This window comes from Lepidochelys kempii, chromosome 3, assembly GCF_965140265.1.
Source record: "Lepidochelys kempii isolate rLepKem1 chromosome 3, rLepKem1.hap2, whole genome shotgun sequence".
Classification (NCBI taxonomy): Eukaryota; Metazoa; Chordata; order Testudines; family Cheloniidae; genus Lepidochelys; species Lepidochelys kempii.
In genome coordinates, this window is record NC_133258.1 from 115,456,282 (window position 1) to 115,472,501 (window position 16,220).

General features: G+C 46.0%; 1 protein-coding gene and 1 long non-coding RNA gene across 12 annotated transcripts in view; one reads left to right on the forward strand and one right to left on the reverse strand.

Moving 5' to 3' along the window:
* The window catches only part of LOC140909130 (uncharacterized), a 62,712-nt gene extending 53,993 nt beyond the window's left edge, over positions 1 to 8,719 (forward strand). Inside the window, exon 3 of the long non-coding RNA XR_012158096.1 lies at positions 8,408 to 8,719. This is a non-coding gene — a long non-coding RNA (uncharacterized lncRNA). The remainder of the gene's footprint in view (positions 1 to 8,407) is intronic.
* The window catches only part of SYNE1 (spectrin repeat containing nuclear envelope protein 1), a 501,442-nt gene that overhangs the window by 305,233 nt on the left and 179,989 nt on the right, over positions 1 to 16,220 (reverse strand). For all 11 annotated transcript variants that reach the window (XM_073337684.1, XM_073337695.1, XM_073337685.1 and 8 more), the window contains 2 exons: positions 11,520 to 11,684; positions 4,526 to 4,693 (listed from right to left, as the gene is read on the reverse strand). In XM_073337684.1, the coding sequence (XP_073193785.1) occupies positions 4,526 to 4,693; positions 11,520 to 11,684 (333 nt within the window). The remainder of the gene's footprint in view (positions 1 to 4,525; positions 4,694 to 11,519; positions 11,685 to 16,220) is intronic.

A 16,220-nucleotide genomic window follows, 5' to 3' on the forward strand; every position in this document is an offset into this window, starting at 1 on the left:
ATGGCTGGAGGCTGGCTCATTCTGCTTCACTACCCCCAGGCTCCAGAGCACCTTTGGTTGTGGTGTGGATATGGCAGTAGCCCTGCTCCTTCTCTGTGCCACTCGCCAGATGCAGAGCAGCACTGAGGGAAGCACACTGTACACCCACACAGTGAGAAAACAGCAAATGCCAAAGCTCCACCCCCTTGCATATGGGTGTCCCACCCACCTCCAGCCCTGCCTCCTACATAGAATCATAGAATCATAGAATATCAGGGTTGGAAGGGACCTCAGGAGGTCATCTAGTCCAACCCCCTGCTCAAAAGCAGGACCCATCCCCAATTAAATCATCCCAGCCAGGGCTTTGTCAAGCCTGACCTTAAAAACTTCTAAGAAAGGAGATTCCACCACCTCCCTAGGCAACGCATTCCAGTATTTCACCACCCTCCTAGTGAAAAAGTTTTTCCTAATATCCAACCTAAACCTCCCCCACTCCAACTTGAGACCATTACTCCTTGTCCTGTCCTCTTCCACCACTGAGAATAGTCTAGAACCATCCTCTCAGGAACCACCTCTCAGGTAGTTGAAAGCAGCTACCAAATCCCCCCTCATTCTTCTCTTCTGCAGACTAAACAATCCCAGTTCCCTCAGCCTCTCCTCATAAGTTATGTGTTCCAGACCCCTAATCATTTTTGTTGCCCTTCGCTGGACTCTCTCCAATTTATCCACATCCTTCTTGTAGTGTGGGGCCCAAAACTGGACACAGTACTCCAGATGAGGCCTCACCAATGTCGAACAGAGGGGGACGATCACGTCCCTCGATCTGCTCGCTATGCCCCTACTTATACATCCCAAAATGCCATTGGCCTTCTTGGCAACAAGGGCACACTGCTGACTCATATCCAGCTTCTCGTCCACTGTCACCCCTAGGTCCTTTTCCGCAGAACTGCTGCCTAGCCATTCGGTCCCTAGTCTGTAGCTGTGCATTGGGTTCTTCCATCCTAAGTGCAGAACCCTGCACTTATCCTTATTGAACCTCATCAGATTTCTTTTGGCCCAATCCTCCAATTTGTCTAGGTCCCTCTGTATCCTATCCCTGCCCTCCAGCGTATCTACCACTCCTCCCAATTTAGTATCATCCGCAAATTTGTTGAGAGTGCAATCTACACCATCCTCCAGATCATTTATGAAGATATTGAACAAAACCGGCCCCAGGACCGACCCCTGGGGCACTCCACTTGACACCGGCTGCCAACTAGACATGGAGCCATTGATCACTACCCGTTGAGCCCGACAATCTAGCCAACTTTCTACCCACCTTACAGTGCATTCATCCAACCCATACTTCTTTAACTTGCTGACAAGAATACTGTGGGAGACCGTGTCAAAAGCTTTGCTAAAGTCAAGATACAATACATCCACTGCTTTCCCTTCATCCACAGAACCAGTAATCTCATCACAGAAGGCGATTAGATTAGTCAGGCATGACCTTCCCTTGGTGAATCCATGCTGACTGTTCCTGATCACTTTCCTCTCATGTAAATGCTTCAGGATTGATTCCTTGAGGACCTGCTCCATGATTTTTCCGGGGACTGAAGTGAGGCTGACTGGCCTGTAGTTCCCAGGATCCTCCTTCTTCCCTTTTTTAAAGATGGGCACTACATTAGCCTTTTTCCAGTCATCCGGGACTTCCCCCGTTTGCCACGAGTTTTCAAAGATAATGGCCAATGGCTCTGCAATCACAGCCGCCAGTTCCTTTAGCACTCTCGGATGCAACTCGTCCGGCCCCATGGACTTGTGCACGTCCAGCTTTTCTAAATAGTCCCTAACCACCTCTTTCTCCACAGAGGGCTGGCCATCTATTCCCCATGTTGTGATGCCCAGCGCAGCAGTCTGGGAACTGACCTTGTTCGTGAAGACAGAGGCAAAAAAAGCATTGAGTACATTAGCTTTTTCCACATCCTCTGTCACTAGGTTGCCTCCCTCATTCATTAAGGGGCCCACACTTTCCTTGGCTTTCTTCTTGTTGCCAGCATACCTGAAGAAACCCTTCTTGTTACTCTTGACATCTCTCGCTAGCTGCAGCTCCAGGTGCGATTTGGCCCTCCTGATTTCATTCCTACATGCCCGAGCAATATTTTTATACTCTTCCCTGGTCATATGTCCAACCTTCCACTTCTTGTAAGCTTCTTTTTTATGCTTAAGATCTGCTAGGATTTCACCGTTAAGCCAAGCTGGTCGCCTGCCATATTTACTATTCTTTCGACACATCGGGATGGTTTGTCCCTGTAACCTCAACAGGGATTCCTTGAAATACAGCCAACTCTCCTGGACTCCTTTCCCCTTCATGTTAATCCCACAGGGGATCCTTCCCATCCGTTCCCTGAGGGAGTCAAAGTCTGCTTTCCTGAAGTCCAGGGTCTGTATCCTGCTGCTTACCTTTCTTCCCTGTGTCAGGATCCTGAACTGAACCAACTCATGGTCACTGCCTCCCAGATTCCCGTCCACTTTTGCTTCCCCCACTAATTCTTCCCGGTTTGTGAGCAGCAGGTCAAGAAAAGCGCCCCCCCTAGTTGGCTCCTCTAGCACTTGCACCAGGAAATTGTCCCCTATGCTTTCCAAAAACTTCCTGGATTGTCTATGCACTGCTGTATTGCTCTCCCAGAAGATATCAGGAAAATTAAAGTCACCCATGAGAACCAGGGCATGCGATCTAGTAGCTTCCGCGAGCTGCAGGAAGAAAGCCCCATCTACCTCATCCCCCTGGTCCGGTGGTCTATAGCAGACTCCCACCACTACATCACTCTTGTTGCTCACACTTCTAAACTTAATCCAGAGACACTCAGGTTTTTCTGTAGTTTCGTACCGGAGCTCTGAGCAGTCATACTGCTCCCTTACATACAGTGCTACTCCCCCACCTTTTCTGCCCTGCCTTTACATGTCCCTTTGCTGGGGTTTGTGAAGGAATCCTCAGAAGGCAGCCTGCAGCTGTCTGTCTCAGTTCTCTTCTGGCCAGTTCCAGGGCTTTTAAAGACCCCACTTGTACCACTTCCCCCATCTGCCATACAGGGGACAGGATAGGGCGAAAATTTCACCCATGACTCTTCCTGGCTTCTGCAAGCATAAACCTGCCAAGTCCCTGTGAGTAGTGCTCCTCCTCCTGCCTCTCTCAGATTGGCTCAGGTTTGCGGAGCCTTAAAACACCAGCACATACAGCAACTATTACACAGATGTAGTTATTACAAATATGACACGCGCTGTACAGAATCAGAGCTACAACACAGCATCCTCTGGTTAGACAACAAGGCACATCCAACTGTGCAGAAACACAGGTTAATAAACACCATTTACACCGTGCACCGACAATGACAATAATGTGATTCTTAGTTAGGAAGCCCCAGAGTGACTGTTACACAATACAGCCTTGTTCTACAGTCTGTGACAGAACACAACCCCCAACCTTTATTTATGACTAGTAGTAGTAGTAGTACTTGTTGTTATGACTGAAAACAGTGATATGTGTAACTATTGCATAACTGGGTCCACTGTCTGTTAAGATTAAAAAAACACATGTTTTTAATTCTGTTTACCTGCAATCAGTTAAAATAAGAACCTGTTACTGCAGTCAGCACCTGATTTGGTGAAAATATGACATCTTGCATTACGTATCAATTAATGTAAACTACACAAAACAGTTTTTTATAGTTTTACATACATACCCAGCCAGAATATTAAGGACAAATTCTGCTTTCAGTTACATACACTCGTGTAAGTTAAGGCAGAATCTGCTCCACAATATTAAAAATATTAATTGTGCAAATTCAAACATTGGGTTAATTGAACCATGGCAATATAATGTCATAAAACCAAATTCTGTTACTGGAGGCACAGTACTGGAAAAAATGACTGGTGTAAATAATTCCTCCAATTATGCTCACAACGATCAGATCAGAATCTTAGCCTTTAAAAATAGTAATACTTGTAGAGTGCACTTGTCAAAAATTTCAAACTTTGGCACCTAAATAAAAATGGTCTGATTTTCAGAAGGTCTGGAACTCAAGTGAATTCAACAAGAGCTGCAAGTGCTCATCTCCACTGAAAATCTGGCTATTTTTATTTAGGGCACCCAGGTTTGAAAATAAAGGTCTCTTTATTTCAAGACAAAATAAATGACATCATTATAAACTAGAATCACTTAGGCCATGTCTACATTAGCACTTTTGTTGCTCAGGGGTCTGAAAAAAACACACACCCCCAGCGACATAAGTTTTGCCAGCATAAGCGCTCATGTGCACAGTGCTATGTCGCTCGTTGAGCTGATTTTATTTTGTCGATGGGAGAGCTCTCTCCCATCAGCATAACGTGGCTACCCGAGCACTCGTACAGAGGCACTATTTCCCTATGCTGGGGCTATACTTTTTACCTGATGTTGTCATATTAAATACACTGCAGTACACTATAGGAGAAGCCACACAAACACTCTATGCTTGTCAATGACACAAACGCCACATAACATATCAAATCTGGGTATGCCCAGTTGTCCTACCTGATGATGCAAAAGCAGTTGTTGAGCCTGTAATAAGCTTTCTGTATCTAAGATTTTTTCAGCCTCTACTTGGGCTTCTTTTGAGTTGGTAATTAGTTCTTCTAGAGCACTTTTTACTTCTTCTTTGTATTGGACACAATCACCCACAGTGCTTAACATCTTCTCAATCTATATTTATGGACAACATTGAAATAGGCAATAGCTGAACCGGGTTAATTTACATTTGGGGTATTTTTTGTAACACATGATAATTGTCTGTAATGCAAAACCCATACACCACCAGGTCATTTAGGACCACGCTTTTGCTTTGTATTTAGAGAAAAACTAAAAACATTCATAGCCCTAAAATGTGACTACCCTACCCCAATTTCCTATCTGTTTGCAATATCTTTGTAATACTTTATGGGTCATATCTTCAGGTGGTATAAATTGTCATAATTGTCATTTATTTCAGATCAGCTATGACAATTTACACAATTTGAGGATCTCTCTCAGTATATTATTTGTACTTCCTATTAGCCTAGCATTCATCAACAATTCTACAATAATATATCAGTGGAAGAAAATATAAATATAAAATGTAGTCAGTCAGGAAACAGATTTCAGTTTTTAGGAATGTGTGAAATATTTCAGACAGATTAAGAATCAACAGAACCTTCACTCTAAACTTGAGGACAACATAAAGCCAAACCATATTTAGGTTCTGGAAAAGTTTAGTAACCATTTCCTGTTTTTGTTTTAAATGTTCATGGATCTCTGCTTTTCTTGGCTCTTGCTTTTGGATGAGACAAGAGGTAAATTCACTTAAATACCATGAAAAGTTATATTATGCAGTATTTCCAACCCTTTGGAAATCACGACATGAACCAACAGTTTTCACAAAATTTCACACCCAATTTTCACACCAAGGAAAATTAAATTAAGTTTGAATAAATACTTGGAGCCTGTATAAATCTGGAACAATTACAATGATGTAAGAAGGTCTCTGCAAGAGACTGCAGTGAAAGTGGCACTGGAGTCTCCATCCTGAATTTCATCCTCCTCCTAACAAGGACATCCCCAAACTCCTAATCTTTCTCTTATGAAAAATATGGAGTAGAGTCTTGAGAGGCAGGCTCGATTGCCCCAGATCTAAGAGGAGCACAATTTCTTCAAGACAGTTTGATACTTCTCGTTGCCTGTCAAAGCTAAATGGGAAATAGATAACAGCTGTGAGGGTATCCATGTGTCTGAAGTTGACAGGGTCCCTAAACTTAAGTGAGATATCCTGCCTATTTTTGGAAGAAACAGGCCCTTGAACAGTCACACTAATGAGGGATATATCCTGTTACTGAATCTAGTCTTCTACTGGTGTTTTGTGCAGATTCTGCCCCTGGAATGTGAAGAGTCTCTCCTTGGGTTAAGAATGAAAGGATCTTCTACCTTTGTACGAGAGCTTGTCATCCTTTGAGCTTGTAGGAGAGCTTGTAGTCCTTTGAGGGCTTCATTAGAGTAGATAGCTCACACTATGGCTTATCTACATTGTCAGCCACCACCTTATCAATCATTTCCTCCTCAGATTTTTAAGGCACAGAGGATTTGCTATGAATAATTTGCTGCCCAGGTCAGAAGCCAGAGTTAGTGCCTGGACATTGAGTTTGCTGCCATGACTCTTGCTGGCAGCTTTAAGAAATCCACAGATAAACTGGTATAATTATGACAGCCAGGAATATCTTCTATTGTATCAACTTACTTGAATTCATCATAGATCTGGAGATGCCAGCATTTTATATCATTTTAAATATAAATATTTTGGCTCAGTAAAACTGGTGGTTGCTAGAGAGCCGTGGGGGCAGCTGAAGAAGTTTTGAAGTCGCTTCTGAGGATTACTTCCATCATCTAGTCTTTTGCAAGAATTATCTTGCCATTTTCCACAAATGCCATTATTGCATCAGCAACAAGAATGATGCAAACATAATTTTGGGTCCTAGGACACTGTAAAATTCCAGGACATGCCAAGCATCCTTTCCCCTTTACCTAGAGTTTCTCCCCATTAACATCTTTGATGGAGGAATGTAGTGGGTAGCAAAACTTTGTCATGCTGGCCACCACTTTCCTCCTCCTGGTTTGAAACATGTCCAGGGAAAAAAACTCCTCCTGCTTCTCTGGCTCAGAGTTACAGTCTGAAATCAAGAGTCTTCCTCTTTAGGGGAGGAACTGGAGCTCATGGAAGGATTTGAACATCTGGAGTGCATTGGGGATTTTTTCTAGTGTCTTCTGTACATTTTTGGCTTTTTTCTCATCTTTTGCTCAATTTTTCACTTCCATGGCGATAGTTCCTGCCTGAACATTGAGGGGTGGGGGAAATTTTCACCCTTTATCTCTCAGAAACTCTAGCGTGGGATTCCTAAAGAATGAGCAGGTGCCCACTCCAGGTCTCAGGCTCCCTTGCTTTGTTTGCCCCAGGCCATTTCCTTCACCTGTTTTCAACACAAGTCCAAAACCTTCATCACTTGGTACAGGGGCTCATTCCCTTTGGTACAGGGATTCCCAAGAGAAAGTTCCTCACACTGTGCAACAACTGAGATTCTTCTAAATGGTGTCCCTGTGGGTGTTCCACGTCAGGTGTTGGTGTGTCCCAGCACCTTTGAGCAGAGAATTTCAGCAGCAGTGCTCATCTGAGTCACGCATGCACTCTCCCCATGTTGTGCCATTGTTGGTGCCTATCTAGACCTCCCCCAGTTACTTTCTTCTTCTTCTTCTTTGAGGAGTGTCCTTGTGGGACCACTACTTCAGGTGACTATTGAGCAGTGCCCCTCGTTGGATGGAAGGGGCTTCAGAGTTGAGTGGGTAATTGATTATGAGTCCTACCAATGCGTCCGATCTTGAGCTCTGATCTATCACATAGTGTTTTGTAAACATGTGTGCGGAAGCCCACATGGCTGCTTTACATATGTCCATGATTGGTACATTGTTGAGAAATGCTACTCAGGTTGATAATAACCATAGAGTGGGTTTGGATCCCTGGTGAAAGGTGTTTGTCATGCTGCAAACATGGTGAAAGCATCCAGAAATCCATTTGGACAGCCTCTGCTTGGAATAGACAATGACAACACAGACAAATCTTTAGATAGTTCCAAAGTTCTGAATCCACGGGTGCAGGACTGGCATCTGGGACTTTCGGCGCGGGTCGGCAGCCAGGACCCCAGGCAAGGGGCAGCAACCAGGATCCGGGTGCAGGACCAGCAGCTGGGACCCTGGATGTGGGGCGGCAGTGGAGCCCTGGGCATGCGGGGTGGCTGTAGAGTCCCGGAAGTTGGCGGGCAGTGGAGTTTAAACATTAATTGACTACATTACCAATAAGACTGATGCTTATCGGTTAACCAGTTAACATTTTACATCTGTACATTGGACCCTTACAAATTTGTTGCGTTTTCTGAGGTCTCAGATAGACCTCTATCCTCCGTTCTTTTCCTGAGTTAAGAAGTAGTGGGAGTAAAAACCCTTCCCTTTGTGTTGTGATGGGACGTGTTCCAAGACACCCAGATGCGGGAGATGATTTACTTTTTGCCGCAGAAAGTGTTTGTGTGAGGGGTCCCTGAAGAGGGATGGTGGTGGTGGTGGGGGGGGGGGATTAATGCTATTGTATAGCCTGAAAGGATTATCTCCAAAACCCATTTCTTTGTGATGATGGATTACCATGCTGGGCATAAACAGGTCAACCAGTATCCAAAACAGGGGATGGTTAGTGATGGTGTCAACGCATAAGAATGGAGGCAGTTGGTGACGCTTTGAAGGCCCCTGTCTTTGCCTTTGCGTGTCATAGTGCCTCTGTTGAGGTGTATGGGACAGACCTTGCACGCTGAGTGGGCTAGTATTGACCCTTTTTTCTTTTTGACACAGGTGTCTATATTTTCAGGGAGCAGAGTGTCGCCCTCGAGTCTTTCAGAGTATGCAACGTCTCATCAGTTTTTGCCACAAACAGCTTACAGCCATCAAATGGCAGATCCTTGACAGTGGATTGTACCTCCCTTACAAAACCAGACAGGTGGAGCCATGAAGCCCGGCACATAACTATAGCAGTGGCCATGGAGCACGCCACTGTATCAGCCATACCTAGAGAGGCCTGTAAGGAGGTTCTGGATAGGAGTTGGCCCGCTGAAATTATGGACTTAAATTGGTCTCTTTTGTCCTCTGGTATGATGTCAATAAATTCAGTGAGTTTGGAGTGTAGTTGTATTTTGCCATTAGGGCAGCGTATTTGGCAATCCAGAACTGAAGAATGATTAGGCCTTGTGGCCAAAAAGATCCGAACATTTCCACTCTTTGTTGTATGGAGTGGATCTCTGTTGTTGTTGTCTGCCTCGTTAGTGAATTTGGTGCAGGGTGAGAAAATAGAATCATAGAATCATAGAATATCAGGGTTGGAAGGGACCCCAGAAGGTCATCTAGTCCAACCCCCTGCTCGAAGCAGGACCAATTCCCAGTTAAATCATCCCAGCCAGGGCTTTGTCAAGCCTGACCTTAAAAACCTCTAAGGAAGGAGATTCTACCACCTCCCTAGGTAACGCATTCCAGTGTTTCACCACCCTCTTAGTGAAAAAGTTTTTCCTAATATCCAATCTAAACCTCCCCCACTGCAACTTGAGACCATTACTCCTCGTTCTGTCATCTGCTACCATTGAGAACAGTCTAGAGCCATCCTCTTTGGAACCCCCTTTCAGGTAGTTGAAAGCAGCTATCAAATCCCCCCTCATTCTTCTCTTCTGCAGGCTAAACAATCCCAGCTCCCTCAGCCTCTCCTCATAACTCATGTGTTCCAGACCCCTAATCATTTTTGTTGCCCTTCGCTGGACTCTCTCCAATTTATCCACATCCTTCTTGAAGTGTGGGGCCCAAAACTGCACACAGTACTCCAGATGAGGCCTCACCAATGTCGAATAGAGGGGAACGATCACGTCCCTCGATCTGCTCGCTATGCCCCTACTTATACATCCCAAAATGCCATTGGCCTTCTTGGCAACAAGGGCACACTGCTGACTCATATCCAGCTTCTCGTCCACTGTCACCCCTAGGTCCTTTTCTGCAGAACTGCTGCCTAGCCATTCGGTCCCTAGTCTGTAGCTGTGCATTGGGTTCTTCCGTCCTAAGTGCAGGACCCTGCACTTATCCTTATTGAACCTCATCAGATTCCTTTTGGCCCAATCTTCCAATTGGTCTAGGTCCTTCTGTATCCTATCCCTCCCCTCCAGCGTATCTACCACTCCTCCCAGTTTAGTATCATCCGCAAATTTGCTGAGAGTGCAATCCACACCATCCTCCAGATCATTTATGAAGATATTGAATAAAACCGGCCCCAGGACCGACCCTTGGGGCACTCCACTTGATACCGGCTGCCAACTAGACATGGAGCCATTGATCACTACCCGTTGAGCCCGACAATTTAGCCAGCTTTCTACCCACCTTATAGTGCATTCATCCAGCCCATACTTCCTTAACTTGCTGACAAGAATACTATGGGAGACCGTGTCAAAAGCTTTGCTAAAGTCAAGAAACAATACATCCACTGCTTTCCCTTCATCCACAGAACCAGTAATCTCATCATAAAAGGCGATTAGATTAGTCAGGCATGACCTTCCCTTAAGAAGCCTGGTCCTACAGAGGGAACATAGTACTTCTTATCCACTCTCTTGCAGGTGGGCAGTATCGCAGCCAGGGTCTGTCATACATTTTTGGCCAGCTCCATGGGTGCACCATGTATGGAAAGTGCAATTTTAGATGAGGTGGATGTATGGAGAATGTCCAGTAGTTTGTGCTGGGACTCTGGAACCTCCTCTAGAGGAATCTCTAGGATATCAGCAATTCCTTTAAAGAGTTCCTGAAAGGGTTTAAAATCGTCCACCACTGTGAGTGGCAGTGGCATTATGACCTCGTCCAGGGACGAAGAAGAAATGCTGGATGTTGGTGTTGTAACCTGTTCCCAGGCTTCCTCCTGTTCTCCAGCTCTCTCCTCAGGGGGTTCTGAAGGTGCAGCAATGGAAAGTGACGGGGAAGATCTAAGCCTCTCCTTGTATAGGCTCGGGGGTCTGAGATACTGTCTCCTGTATGCCCCCAGGGGTCCCAGTAGGGCCACTGAGTGGGGAATGGCATAAGTGGTGGCATCCATAGGAAGCCCTACCAGGTCTGGATGTCAGTCCTGTGATGGGTTCTAGGCTTCCCAGAGTAGATTCTATGGCAAAGGAATGCTGAGATAAGACACCTTCCTCCTCAGTATCTTCTTCCTCACTAGAGAATGGAGGGGCCAGAGGTGAAGTGGGCTGACATGGTGCCATTCGTGCTGGGGAAACATGGGTGCCCAAAAGACATGATTCAGGCATTGATGAACCACGCCAAAGCAGTTCCGTTTACACTGACTCATCCATAACCCTTTTCTCAGGCCAGAAAGTAGTGTTCTAGTACGCTGTCTCTTAGGGGCCAAAAACTCCCACTGACTTCAGTGGTACCAGAATTTGGTTGCAGATCAGTCAGTAAGGATGGCAGTGGGCTCCATCACTTGGAGCCTGATTCTGCCAATCTAATTCATATTAGATGTTCTTACTTTGGAAAGTAAGGGTGTGATTTAGCCTAGGAGTTGCAACAACAGAAGCCTGAGACTTCCAAACCTGAGACACCCACATCATCAGGTTGTCAATGTAAAATGCTTGATAGTATTGAATTATAGCAAACTAATGTTCCTTTTTTAGATAAAAACTCCTAAAGCACTGCACATATTTTGGATTCAGAAATGTTCATCTGAAGCCGAGAAAGATTCAGAAGCCTGCTGATCAGCTCTGTCAATATTTTTTGTTTGTTAGACTCAAGGCTTTGTTGCATCTGGAATCTGAAGAAAATTGGGTTGCTGTGTGCTTCTAGTGTAATTAAAAAAAACAGCAGGTCACTTAGTCTTGTGTAGCATGGCTAATGTCACTACATATGATGCTGTAAATGTAGTGGCATTGTGTTTCTCATATTATACCTCAGCCAGCAAATGTAGGAGTCCCTTGAAGTTACTAGAAAGTTTAGATAGCTCATCCTCTTTCTTTCTGGCTTCATCCTCTGCAGAAACCTCAGTCAGATCAGCAAGTCTAGATTTCAGCCAGTCGACATTTTCTCCTTGTTTGCTGATATCTTGTCGGATTATCTATACAAGAATCACAAACATACAAGCTTAGAATCAATTAAATATACCAACGAATAATATTAATGGGCAACTTGCCATCAATCCTATGGTTAGCAGCACAAAAGTATGTGTGTGAGAGTCTGTGTATTCTCCTTTGAAGACTGCAGGATAGTATTTTTCTCTAATTCCCATGGAGTCTGTCATGTTCTACATAGGGCTGAATCCTGCATTCCTTCCACAAGCAATACAGGATTGTCCCCTACTGATTACATTGCTGAAGCCTGTTTTTTCCCCCTACAGGCTAGCATTTTTGGTGCTCATTATCCACATGGTAAATACTGTATATATTTTTTCATATATTGACCATACAATATCCTGCATATATGTATGTAAGAGGCCAGTGAAGAAGCTTGGCAACATGTGACCTCCAGAAGAGGTAAGCGGAATGTCCGGGTTCCAGTAACACAGACACAGGTAACTAACCGCTTTCATGTTCTCTCCACAGGTACCGTTGTGGAGAGTGGACCAGATGATATGTCTGGGGCGAGAAAGCAGAAGGAGACTCCGCTGGCTGGAAGGCATGAGATGCGATGTCTTGAGGTTGGGGGTTCCACAACCACCACTCCCAAGAGGAGAAGGCGGGTGGTGGTGGTCGGGGACTCTCTCCTCCAGGGGACTGAGTCATCTAACTGCCGCCCTGACTGGGAAAACCGAGAAGTCTGCTGTTTGCCAGGGGCTAGGATTCGTGATGTGACGGAGAGACTGCCGAGACTCATCAAGCCCTCGGATCGCTACCCCTTCCTGCTTCTCCACGTGGGCACCAATGATACTGCCAAGAATGACCTTGAGCGAATCACTGCGGACTACGTGGCTCTAGGAAGAAGGATAAAGGAGTTGGAGGCGCAAGTGGTGTTCTCGTCCATCCTTCCTGTGGAAGGAAAAGGCCTGGGTAGGGACCGTCGAATCGTCGAAGTCAACAAATGGCTACGCAGGTGGTGTCGGAGAGAAGGCTTTGGATTCTTTGACCATGGGATGGTGTTCCATGAAGGAGGAGTGCTGGGCAGAGACGTGCTCCATCTTACGAAGAGAGGGAAGAGCATCTTTGCCAGCAGGCTGGCTAACCTAGTGAGGAGGGCTTTAAACTAGGTTCACCGGGGGAAGGAGACCAAAGCCCCGAGGTAAGTGGGAAAGCGGGATACCGGGAGGAAGCACAGGCAGGAATGTCTGTGAGGGGAGGGCTCCTGCCTCATACTGGGAATGAGGGGCGATCAACAGGTTATCTCAAGTGCTTATATACGAATGCACAAAGCCTTGGAAACAAGCAGGGAGAACTGGAGGTCCTGGTGATGTCAAGGAACTATGATGTGATTGGAATAACAGAGACTTGGTGGGATAACTCACATGACTGGAGTACTGTCATGGATGGTTATAAACTGTTCAGGAAGGACAGGCAGGGCAGAAAAGGTGGGAGAGTAGCACTGTATGTAAGGGAGCAGTATGACTGCTCAGACCTCCGGTATGAAACTGTAGAAAAACCTGAGTGTCTCTGGATTAAGTTTAGAAGTGTGTGCAACAAGAGTGATGTAGTGGTGGGAGTCTGCTACAGACCACCGGACCAGGGGGATGAGGTAGATGGGGCTTTCTTCCGGCAGCTCGCGGAAGCTACTAGATCGCATGCCCTGATTCTCATGGGTGACTTTAATTTTCCTGATATCTGCTGGGAGAGCAATACAGCGGTGCATAGACAATCCAGGAAGTTTTTGGAAAGCGTAGGGGACAATTTCCTGGCGCAAGTGCTAGAGGAGCCAACTGGGGGGGCGCTTTCTTGACCTGCTGCTCACAAACCGGATAGAATTAGTGGGGGAAGCAAAAGTGGATGGGAATCTGGGAGGCAGTGACCATGAGTTGGTTGAGTTCAGGATCCTGACGCAGGGAAGAAAGGTAAGCAGCAGGATACGGACCCTGGACTTCAGGAAAGCAGACTTCGACTCCCTCAGGGAACGGATGGCCAGGATCCCCTGGGGGACTAACATGAAGGGGAAAGGAGTCCAGGAGAGCTGGCTGTATTTCAAGGAATCCCTGTTGAGGTTACAGGGACAAACCATCCCGATGAGTCGAAAGAATAGTAAATATGGCAGGCGACCAGCTTGGCTTAATGGTGAAATCCTAGCGGATCTTAAACATAAAAAAGAAGCTTACAAGAAGTGGAAGGTTGGACATATGACCAGGGAAGAGTATAAAAATATTGCTCGGGCATGTAGGAATGATATCAGGAGGGCCAAATCGCACCTGGAGCTGCAGCTAGCGAGAGATGTCAAGAGTAACAAGAAGGGTTTCTTCAGGTATGTTGGCAACAAGAAGAAAGCCAAGGAAAGTGTGGGCCCCTTAATGAATGAGGGAGGCAACCTAGTGACAGAGGATGTGGAAAAAGCTAATGTACTCAATGCTTGTTTTGCCTCTGTCTTCACGAACAAGGTCAGCTCCCAGACTGCTGCGCTGGGCATCACAAAATGGGGAAGAGATAGCCAGCCCTCTGTGGAGATAGAGGTGGTTAGGGACTATTTAGAAAAGCTGGACGTGCACAAGTCCATGGGGCCGGACGAGTTACATCCGAGAGTGCTGAAGGAATTGGCGGCTGTGATTGCAGAGCCATTGGCCATTATCTTTGAAAACTAGTGGCGAACGGGGGAAGTCCCGGATGACTGGAAAAAGGCTAATGTAGTGCCCATCTTTAAAAAAGGGAAGAAGGAGGATCCTGGGAACTACAGGCCAGTCAGCCTCACCTCAGTCCCTGGAAAAAATCATGGAGCAGGTCCTCAAAGAATCAATCCTGAAGCACTTGCATGAGAGGAAAGTGATCAGGAACAGCCAGCATGGATTCACCAAGGGAAGGTCATGCCTGACTAATCTAGTCGCCTTTTATGATGAGATTACTGGTTCTGTGGATGAAGGGAAAGCAGTGGATGTATTGTTTCTTGACTTTAGCAAAGCTTTTGACACCGTCTCCCACAGTATTCTTGTCAGCAAGTTAAGGAAGTATGGGCTGGATGAATGCACTACAAGGTGGGTAGAAAGCTGCCTGGATTGTCGGGCTCAACGGGTAGTGATCAATGGCTCCATGTCTAGTTGGCAGCCGGTGTCAAGTGGAGTGCCCCAGGGGTCGGTCCTGGGGCCGGTTTTGTTCAATATCTTCATAAATGATCTGGAGGATGGTGTAGATTGCACTCTCAGCAAATTTGCGGATGATACTAAACTGGGAGGAGTGGTAGATACGCTGGAGGGGAGGGATAGGATACAGAAGGACCTAGACAAATTGGAGGATTGGGCCAAAAGGAATCTGATGAGGTTCAATAAGCATAAGTGCAGGGTCCTGCACTTAGGATGGAAGAATCCAATGCACCGCTACAGACTAGGGGCCGAATGGCTAGGCAGCAGTTCTGCAGAAAAGGACCTAGGGGTGACAGTGGATGAGAAGCTGGATATGAGTCAGCAGTGTGCCCTTGTTGCCAAGAAGGCCAATGGCATTTTGGGATGTATAAGTAGGGGCATAGCGAGCAGATCGAGGGACGTGATCGTTCCCCTCTATTCGACATTGGTGAGGCCTCATCTGGAGTACTGTGTCCAGTTTTGGGCCCCACACTACAAGAAGGATGTGGATAAATTGGAGAGAGTCCAGCGAAGGGCAACAAAAATGATTAGGGGTCTGGAACACATGACTTATGCGGAGAGGCTGAGGGAGCTGGGATTGTTTAGTCTGCAGAAGAGAAGAACGAGGGGGGATTTGATAGCTGCTTTCAACTACCTGAAAGGGGGTTCCAAAGAGGATGGCTCTAGACTGTTCTCAATGGTAGCAGATGACAGAACGAGGAGTAATGGTCTCAAGTTGCAGTGGGGGAGGTTTAGATTGGATATTAGGAAAAACTTTTTCACTATGAGGGTGGTGAAACACTGGAATGCGTTACCTAGGGAGGTGGTAGAATCTCCTTCCTTAGAGGTTTTTAAGGTCAGGCTTGACAAAGCCCTGGCTGGGATGATTTAACTGGGAATTGGTCCTGCTTCGAGCAGGGGGTTGGACTAGATGACCTTCTGGGGTCCCTTCCAACCCTGATATTCTATGATTCTATGATTCTATCTAAACTAGGATTACACTGCATATTTTAAAGAGTATCAGGATTAGCCAAATTAGCAACATTTTATTATGTTTTCATCTGTTTTCAGATACTTAGGCCAGAGTCACAAAGAAAGTTTTTTAGAGCACTCATCTGTTCAAATCCCTTCTCCCACTCAGGTGGAGGGGCGACTGAACTGGCAGTCTCCCACATCTCAGGTGAATACACTAGCCACTAAAAGTTAAGAAGGAGGTTCCCGCCCTCCATTTTGTGTCAGTTTGTCTATAAGTGCCGAATTTGGAAGGTAAGGACTTGAACACGCTTCCCAGATTGGGCAATTTAGGAGGAGGAACACTGATTTTCTCCTGGATTGTGCATTGCTCAGAGGCTTACGCATCCAGACCCTTGGAGTGGGGCTGCTGTGATCTTGCTCAAAGGCAGAAACATA